This window comes from Mytilus trossulus, chromosome 9 (assembly GCF_036588685.1).
Source record: "Mytilus trossulus isolate FHL-02 chromosome 9, PNRI_Mtr1.1.1.hap1, whole genome shotgun sequence".
Taxonomy (NCBI): Eukaryota; Metazoa; Mollusca; class Bivalvia; order Mytilida; family Mytilidae; genus Mytilus; species Mytilus trossulus.
In genome coordinates, this window is record NC_086381.1 from 10,032,306 (window position 1) to 10,042,829 (window position 10,524).

The window sequence follows — 10,524 nt, forward strand, 5'->3', positions numbered from 1 at the left end:
TACAATGATTTAACATTTCTAATCAATCAAAGTATTTTAAAAAAAATTACCGAATTTACGACAAATACTTTTGTAATTCATGCGTGAAATTATGCGCAATCGAATAGTCCCGAGCCACCTTAATTCATTATCTATCCAGCAGAAACAAAGTAGACCAAACTGAAGGAGCTCTAAACACATTTAGTATCACAGTGATTTGAGAAATACCAGATTGTTATAAGTATACACCTTTTATGTGTGTTTAACTTACGTATAATGCCATAAAATGTGATATAAGCAAGTAAAATATTAATGACATCTTTTTTGGTAAGCAGGAAGTTGACAAGCAACAAATCTTAAAACAAGTCACATCCAAAAGCATGTTCACTTGGAGCATAACATTTTATAGGATACTTTCAAAAAATGTGGTCAAAATTTCATACAAGGCTAATATATGTTACAGTTTATAAGAAAACAGTAAACAGAAAGATGATGAGGGACTAATTTGAAAACTCATGTAACAGTGAAGCATGCACACATGAAGCAAATAAATATTGGGTTAAATGCGCACTTTGGAAAAATTATAAAATAAAATGTCAAAATTTCTTAACACAAAATTAAATATACAATAGTTTAAAAGTTAGCATACCACCAGAATATCAGTAACAGCTTGGCATGCTTGGTCTCTGTTCTGTGCTACCACCACACCTTTCCCTGCTGATAATCCGCTGGCCTTTATAACTAACGCTTTGTAAGTAGCACTACAAAGAGAGAAGATAATTCTGTAAGTTTTTATATTACAAGATATTAATTTCTACAAAAAGAACTAACTATTGAAAACTATAACTTACTCCTTAGAGATATAAACTAAGACAAAATATTAAAAAAAATGTTGATGATGAATATATGTGGATATAAATTCCTATTCAAGATGTGAACATGTTGATGTGATATCCTATGAACCCTATTTTGTACTGAACCTACGTAAGGTTGATTTTTAAAGTGCTATTTCAAAGGTAACAGTCTGCAGGAATATGACATTCACTGAGTCCACCAGTATTTCCTTGTACTCCTTTATATTGTGTGCAACTTAAGGTCTTTGGTTTCAAATTCTATGCTAAGGTTCCAACTCCCTCTGGTAAAATTAACTTTAGATAAAATTAGTTGTTCTTTTTAGGTCCTTTAGGTTATTTTGCTCCTTAAGTTTCAACACATTTATAATCACAAGCTTTTAAATGTTTAGGTTTGAGCATTCATGATTAAGGTGAACCTGTAAAAAGCTTTAGATGCATAAAATTTAAAGTTTAATTTTCATCTTAAATTTTAAATAAAACATTTAACAATACCTCTGAATGTGTTTGATAGCAGCATCTGGACAGGTAAATGTTTGAAATCTGGCAGTCTGTATGTTATGTCTCTCCATGAACTTTTTAGAGAAACTTTTACTGGCTTCAATTTGTGCAGCTGCAGCACTTGGGCCAAAACAACATATACCTAGAAAATAAATATTCAACAATATCCAACAATGTCCATAAAACAAAAGTTATTTTCAGTTTGATTATAAATCAATTTCATATTAACTATTCAGATTTTTTTTGGTACTATTTTTTGTGCATTGAGGAAAACTTACATCTTCATGGATATTTGATTTCGTGGTTTTGCCAATGTCTCCATTCAAGCCTGTATAGAACTTGTTATTTGTTGAACATTTAAATGTGTGGTTCACTGGTACCCACAAACCCATGAAAATTGTTATCTGACAAAAAATTATGAATTGACAGTAAATTATTCAATTTTCAAAAAGATATCTTTAATTCATTTTTTAAAACATTTTCAAGATTTTTTTGTTGTTATTCCAACATCAATGATAGACCTTGGACCCTTGTTTTGACAGTGAATAATTTTAAGAATAGATTTAACAAGTTATCTGTCTTACCATGTTGTTGCAGGGTATCTGCTATCCCAGCAGCCAATGGATCTTCTGGTCCAACCACAACCAACGAAACTTTCTTATCATCACAAAATTTGACAACTGCATTAAAATCTTTCACATTTAAATCTGTAATGATATAAAATGCAAAACCATTTAGAATATTTATGGAACTTTTGTTATAAAGTAGATAATGTTTTAAATCTAAATAATACAAGAGTGCACACACTGAAATGTCTCGCCTTCTTTACTTATCATTGATATTATGTTGATAATCCTAAGTATAAAGCTTTATTACAACTATCACATAAAAGTTATATTAACCAAGATAAATAAACAAAGACCACTGAACCATGAAAATGGGGTCAAGGTCAGATGAACCATACCAGGCTGACATGTACAGCTAACAATGCTTCCATAAAACAAATATAGTTGACCTAATACTTATATTATAGTTTAATAAAAATATCCAAACCACAAAAACTTGACACTGAGCAATGAACTGTGAAAATGAGGTCAAGGTCAAATAAAACCTGCACGTCTAATATATAGATCATAAAATATTTCCATACACTTAATATAGTTGACCTATGGTGTATAGTTAGACAATATACGTATAGTGTCTTGAAATATGAAATTTATTTGTATGAGGCTTAGAAACGGGAAAATGCGAGGTTCTACCGAGCATTTTCCCTTTTCGTGCCGAATACAAATAAATTTCATATTTCAAGACACTATACGTATATTGTCTTTATACTGAAATCGAAAAAAATGATTTAAAAATGAAAAAAACATGTAACAAAAATTGTTATAAAAAGTGTTTGGAAATTTCCCCTTGGGGTACCAGTTTGGGGTATTTCCATATGAGCGTAGTCCAGGCGGTAAAACATTGACATATTAAGGAATTAGAAAAGGGAAAATGAACTTAATCGATAACATTTGATAACCATGGTATATAAATAACCAATTTGAAGACATAAAAGTTTGCCCATTGTTACTTTCAATGTCATGGTCGTTACGTGACGTTGTTGATGAAATACAATAAGGAGGCGGGGCTTATAGGTTAGTTGGGGTCATTGATGTATAAAACTTACGTTTATATGTATAGCTTTATCTGTATAGTAAAATAGCTGATTGCAGTATAATATTTGATAAAAAGACCAAAACTTATAAAAATTAACTTTGACCACTGAATCATGAAAATGAGGTCAAGGTGAGATGACGTCTGTCCACTAGACATGTTCAGCTTACAATCATTCCATACATCAAACATAGTAGACCTATTGCTCAAAGTATGAGAAAAACAGACCAAAACACAAAAACTATAACCATTGAACCATGAACATGAGGTCAAGGTGAGATGACACCTGCCAGTTGGACATGTACAGCTTCCAGTTCTTCCATACACCAAATATACTAGCCCTATTGCTTATAGTATCTGAGATATAGACTTGACCACCAAAACTTAACCTTGTTCACTGAGCCATGAAATGAGGTCGAGGTCAAGTGAAAATTGTCTGACGGGCATGAGGACCTTGCAAGGTACGCACATACCAAATATAGTTATCATATTACTTATATTACTTATAATAAGAGAGAATTCAACATTACAAAAAAAACTTAACTTTTTTTTCAAGTGGTCACTGAACCATGAAAATGAGGTCAAGGACATTGGACATGTGACTGACGGAAACTTCGTAACATGAGGCATCTAATACTATATATACAAAGTATGAAGCATCCAGGTCTTCCACCTTCTAAAATATAAAGCTTTTAAGAAGTGAGCTAACACCGCCGCCGCCAGATCACTATTCCTATGTCGAGCTTTCTGCAACAAAAGTTGCAGGCTCGACAAAAATTGCACGCAAATTATAGGTACTAACTATTATCCTTAATGCATTAGATTATTCAGGAACAGTGCAACACAAGGAAGTATCATATGACCAAAAAAAATCTGGTCTGTTAAACCAAAGTCACTGTTTTGTCTGACAGAAATCTTCAAAAACAATTTCTGACAAAACAGACATTTTGCAAGACATGGTTCACCAAAAAAACAACTAGTCACATTTGCCTTCAGTCAGTATGGATAGGTTGCTGTATTATAATTGAATGACATAGAAACTCAGTTTAGTCAATTTTCATCAGTCAAGGTTGTATAAAAATCGAGAAAAAAAAGCTGGTTGGGTTTAGGCCATGTATAGAACAGTTTTATCTATCCGGTACAAAATTGTTTTATATTCTGTAATATTATCCCAAGAATGAATCTAATCAATTTAAACTGAAAGTTCACAGATATCAAAAGCTAGTAATATGCAAAAAATGTTTAGTCTTCATTTTCACACCAGCTTCACTCTTTAAGTGTAATAAAATTTCTGTAAACCTTACCAACATTTTCTACTTTCTTGGCTTGACAAGTCCCTGCATTTCCTGGTGCAACATAAACCTGTCTGACTTTTGGTGACTTTGATAGTTTCCACGACAACACATGCTCCCTCCCTCCACTACCAATCACCAGAACTGTTTCTGTCATTTATAATCTACCAACAATATATATCTCACATTAAGGCAATTAAATACAAGACAATCCATTTCCATTTTATGAATGAACTGCCAAGCATTTGAGGGAAACCATTTCCCATCATTGGACATCAAGACCAAGGCTTCCAAAACGGTCATATATTCAAGTCATTTGGATAATGTCCGGTAAAAGTCCGTCTGGGCAAAGCATGAAACAGTCATCTACTTTTTATTTTTAAAGGCTTTTTCTGTCATTTTAAGATATAAATTCACGATCTATTTGACCCAACCTTTTGCCTTTAACAGCCATACATTTCTGGTCATAAAAGTGACATGATGATTAGTATCAAAACAACCCCTACTTCAATACTTTCTAATTTTAATCAAGGCTAATTAGTTGTTTGACAGCTGAAAACTACCTGTTCAGGTGACAGGTAAACTATTTTCAGTACCGGACATCGTATAAATTAATCGGTCGATTTACAATTGTTTTCGTACATTTCAGCGGTTTGTATCTAATTGATTTAGTCCAAAAGATCAAATTTATAATAAATACATTTATAAACATGATTTGATGAAACATTTAATAGGTTTTAAATGAAAATTTGTCAGAACTACGTTGTATGAACAAGAACACATGTGCGCATGTGCACAGGTGGGAAATTCAATTATGCATCCTACATTTCTTCAAAAATGCTAAAACTACCATTGATACCTATATCTAACGTTCATTTCAAGTATTTTGTTGAAGAAATAACGTGGAGAGGGCTTCTTCGCTCAGTTGTGCTATGTAAACGTACACGGATTTTACGTATCCGTTTATGGTCTATGTTTTACCATTTGAAAAATGTTACTTTAAAAACGAATATAAAGATCTAGACAACGTCATTTTGCACAAATAAAGAGTCTAATGCAGATATGAGCACGTTGATGTGCACACTCTGAATGATGCAATGTCAATTTTAACAGTTTATGTCAGAACATCAAATTCATATCAAAGTTAAGTTTAATATCGTTTTAAATCTAATGTCAATCATTGGGATGGCCATCTGATTACCATAATTGCCTTTTGTGACTTAGTCTGAGGGATTAAATTTCGGATCAGATATAAAATGTCCGGCTGGCTCAGAAAAATTTTGGAAGCCCTGATAAAGACATAAGATATTTACTTTAGGACATTAAATTTTTCTAGGATAAAGCACAGATATCATTTTTTCATATTACCAACTTTTGACTCTGGATTTAATTTTTCGACAGGTTGCCTGATTTGTGATTCAACATCCTGGTACATGTACTCAGTCAAGTAAAAGAGCAAAAAAAAGAAGTAAAATCAAACTTAAAATCTGTGCATTGTCATGGTAAAGTTTACCAAGATTTTATACTATTTTCCTATTATTTTGTAGTACAATGTATAATGTAACATAAAATATTTAAACAGTTTATTTCCTTCAAAAAGTGTACCGATCAAAAGCTTGATTCTACTTCTTAACTTTGCTCTTGGATGACTGAGTACCAGGATGTCTAATCAGAGAGAAGATAACCTGTAGAAAAGATAAAATAAACTCCGGAGTCATAAGTCCATAATATGAAAATAGTCTTTTGGAACATCATGTATTTCCAGGTAATCTTGGGAGTAAATGTTACATGTTTTGGTCCATATACATGTCCCTCTATAGTCCAGGTAATCTTGGGAGTAAATGTCACATGCTTTGGTCCATTTACATGTCCCTCTATAGTCCAGGTAATCTTGGGAGTAAATGTCACATGCTTTGGTCAATTTACATGTCCCTCTATAGTCCAGGTAATCTTGGGAGTAAATGTCACATGCTTTGGTCAATTTATATTTCCCTCTATAGTCCAGGTAATCTTGGGAGTAAATGTCACATGCTTTGGTCAATTTACATTTCCCTCTTTAGTAATATGAAAGCAAATCAAGTTTTATACAATCACCTTCTTTTTACCCTGTGGTCTGACTACTACCACTACTAAATTGAACATGTTGAATGAAATGCTACATTTTTGGTGAAATATCCCACTGGTTCTAATATATATATTCAAAGAATATTTTTAAATCAAATGGATCCTAAAGAGTCTGTATTAGATATAGGGGAATATAACTGTATTACCCCCTTCCGCTGACTCTCACAGTCATGTATCCCCTGTCCTGCATCAGCTTATAGAATGGTCTCAGAGGTACAAACAAAAAGACAACTCATTACAGTACTCAAGAGAAAATTTTGAGGGGTAAACACAGACCAGGGGGGAGTAACTGTTTTGTTTAAATATATGTCAGAGGCGGATTTAGGGGGGGGGACACCCCTTTTTGGAAAAAAAAATGGTTGCTTATGTATAGGGAATCACTGAAGCATGACTGAAGTGGGCCCCCTCTTAGGTCAGTTAGTGGGCCCCCACTTGTGAAAAATTTCTGGACATGTGTTAATTTCTAAAAAAAAAGAATGTATTGTAATATGTACTGTAGACAGTCATGACACTTAATGGTTATGTCATACAGTATTGAGACAATTAACCTACAATAATTAAATAAAATATAATATTATATTATTATAGTAAACCCCATCATTTGCCCATAGTTTGCATAGACAGAAACAGGTGCCTATTCCACCATTGTATTGCCGTTCATGCCATTGGTCGACTATTCAATACAGTATATGGACTACATGTATGGCTTGCTACAGAACCGTTTCTTGTAGGTCCTTATTATACATGTATGTTCGGACAGAATGTATGGTTCTAAAGCTAGAACCTTAGTAAGGATATGGGGGTTCGGCTGTCTGAAAATTATTGTACTCATTTCGTTACAAGCAAACGTGGAGAGAATAAAGCTACACCTCTTTGGATAGGAACTTCGCATTTATAAGCTACTCTTGGGTACAGCATGAACATTCAGAGAAAAGAAACAGTGGCGATAAACTTACTTGCTCAGCAAGATGTGCTGTGCAATGCCAATGTTATTGTCTTGAAACACGTGTTTACCGTGAACCGGAAATACTAAAATGACCTTACTCGGTTTAAAATTTTCCGCCATTTTCATATGTGACTTTGAATAAGGGAGCTACCATTTGATTTTTATGGGGGGGCTAGGATGAAATTTGAAAAAAAATAGGCAGGACAGGAGTTTTGAGTAAAAAAAAAGGCAGGATGAGACACTTACAAAAAAAAAAAGTCAGGACGACAATTTAGGTAAAAAAAAAGTCAGGATAAACTAAAAAATAAAAGGCAGGACCGAACAGAGTGAAAAATAAAAAGGCAGGACAGAGATTACAGCTAAAAAAAAAAAAGGCAGGACAAAATATTCATCCTAGCCCCCCCATAAAAATCAAATGGTAGCTCCCTAACAGTTATATAGAATAGTTAGTAGTCTCATCTTTGAGATATATCTAGTCTCAGGATATATATAAAACTATAAACTATAAAACTGGATTTTTCGCGTTCTTCGGTGATTGGCGCTTTTTCCGCTATCGTGATTCAGTTCTGACAGATATTTTTTTTATATTTTCGTGACCCCCCCCCCCCCCAAACCCAATCAGGTCATGAGGATGATCCCGCTGACTGACCAAAGGGGGGCTCCAGTCCTGCTTCAGTGATTCCCTATATAATGAACCCAATTTTTCTCACGAAAGGGGGCCTAGGCCCTTTGGTCCCCTTTCCCCCCGATCATAACCACGAACTCTAGATCAAGTTTGACGGCATTAGAGTTATGCCCATTTATAAATTGAAAAAAATGCAGGAATCTAATTTCTGTTCTAAAAATATCACTGATGAAATTGTTAAAAGTGATTTTTAAAATTGGAGTTATCTTCCTTTGTCCATAATCGTATTTAAAAAATCAACTACAACCAAATAGCAATGCATTATACAATGCAATGTTCTACGTTACAACTTGATATGATATGAAAGCGGGTATCATCTTGTTGAGTTGTATGACGTCCAATTGTTCAATGAACTAGTACACATTTTTGTTTATACTGGTCCAGCTGAGCCCGGTCTCCTGGTGTGGAATTTTCTAGCTGTGTTGAATACCCATTGGTGGTCTTCGGCTGTTTTTCTGCTCTTTGATCGTATTGTTGTTCCTTTGATCCCATGTCTCCATTTCCATTCTCAATTTAATTTGGACATACGGTGACCTATATTTGTTAATTTCTGTTTATGTTTGTGTCTTTTATAGAGTTGTCTCATTTGCAATTATACTACATCTTCTTATTTTTATACTACCAAAATTTCTGGACCTAGGAAAATACGGAAATTCAAACAGATAAAAAAAGTCATCAGCTTTCTAAAAATGAATTGTATTATTGCACAACTACTTTAATTTTTAAAATAAATCCCCCGTGGCCAAAATACAGGACCAACTTCCCTTCCAGAGCACCTGATATCATCCCAGTTTTTAGATTGGTTTCGTGTTGTTTTTAGTTTTCTATGTTGTGTTATTTTGACTACTGTTCGTCTTCTGTTCGATTTTCGTTTTTCGCCATGGCTGTGTCAAGTTGATTTCGACCTTTGAATTTGATTGTTCTTTTGGTATCTTTTGCTTCTTTTAGAATATTAACTCTCATCAGAACTACAGACAAGAACTGCACATGGAGGAATTTTTTGCGGAGTTCATATTTTGTACAATTTGAAAAATGAACAGTGACAATATATTTTTGCGACATCGAAGCTATAAGAGTTAATCAGATCTGCACACCCTTTTAGAGAATCGTGTAGCAGTCACGTGTTATCGTGTACGACCGAGTAGAGATCGAATAGTGGTCGAATGTTGTCACGTAGAGATCGAGTAGTGGTCGAATGTTGTCGCGTAGAGATCGAATAGTGGTCGAATGTTGTCACGTAGAGAACGAATAGTGGTCGAATGTTGTCACGTAGAGATCGAATAGTGGTCGAATGTTGTCACGTAGAGGTCGAGTAGTGGTCGAATGTTGTCGCGTAGAGATCGAATAGTGGTCGAATGTTGTCACGTAGAGATCGAATAGTGGTCGAATGTTGTCACGTAGAGATGGGATAATTTCTCGCGTTGGTTTTGGATCATTAAAAAAATGGTAGAAGTCGAAGTGATCATCTGGAAGCGCTCGGAAATTGGTTGGTTAATCTGGACCACAGATCGAACAGGTTGGCGTTGATTAGAAAATGATCGGATATTAATCGAGGTCGAAATGGTCGAGTACTGATCGGTTAAATATGTGTATTCCGACCAAACTCGATCTCTACGCGATCCTTTCCCGATCAATTCGGCCGCTTCTCAACGATTCCCCGATCTCTTTTCGAGTGTCTCGCTTCTTGATCCCGTTACTCGAATAGTAACTCAGAGTATTCATAGGTTAGTAAAAGGCCGATTGACGCCTTCAAACTAGTTCAACCCCGCCACATTCCGTTTGTACGACTTTTCAATTGTTCACGCATCATCATTCAGTCATCTGTATCAGTGCACGCATCATCATTCAGTCATCTGTTACAGTTCACGCATCATCATTCAGTCATCTGTTCAGTTCACACGCAGTCAGTGTACTTCTTTTTTCTTTAAAAAAAAAACCAATACAACGCTTAGTGCAACATGTGGTCGCCCGTGCTTGCTTTCATTAAGTACATATATTTATTATGTCCTTTCGTATAACGTATGCACTTATAATAAATTCGAATTAAAAAAATATTTGAAAAAAAAATAAATTGGAACGAATGATGATTTTTTTATTATTTGTTTTGATTTTTAATTTAGAATAAAAGATGGTCTTAAATATTGAAAATTGAGCCTCTGTGTTTTGGTTTTTTTGTTTTTTGTCTGTTAGATTGTTGATGAAGGTTCAGTCTAACGTTGAAATCATAACCCCATGACTTATAGAATTAAACATTTTTAACACATGACTACTAAAGCACTAAGTCCGTATCTTGATTTTTCCTTTTACCACCTAATGTAACAACATTACTTTTGATTCATTAAATGTACTATTCATAGAATACACCAATATTTAGTCAATTTGAAATATTTGTACAAGTCACTTAACAAAATAGATTATTTTAATCCCTGTATGTACGTATGTTTATATTAAATACTAATAAACAATAAGAAGGAAGAACTTAAGAAG

The 10,524-nt window shown here is 34.1% G+C and overlaps 1 protein-coding gene across 1 annotated transcript in view; it reads right to left on the reverse strand.

The window, feature by feature from the left end:
* Positions 1-7,464, reverse strand: part of LOC134685088 (trifunctional purine biosynthetic protein adenosine-3-like) — a 49,569-nt gene extending 42,105 nt beyond the window's left edge. The window contains exons 1-5 of the mRNA XM_063544505.1: positions 7,363-7,464; positions 4,295-4,446; positions 1,916-2,038; positions 1,326-1,473; positions 629-740 (exon numbers count right to left, since the gene is read on the reverse strand). Of these exons, the coding sequence (XP_063400575.1) occupies positions 629-740; positions 1,326-1,473; positions 1,916-2,038; positions 4,295-4,439 (528 nt within the window). The 5' untranslated portion in view covers positions 4,440-4,446; positions 7,363-7,464. The remainder of the gene's footprint in view (positions 1-628; positions 741-1,325; positions 1,474-1,915; positions 2,039-4,294; positions 4,447-7,362) is intronic.
* Between the last annotated feature and the right edge of the window lie 3,060 nt (positions 7,465-10,524).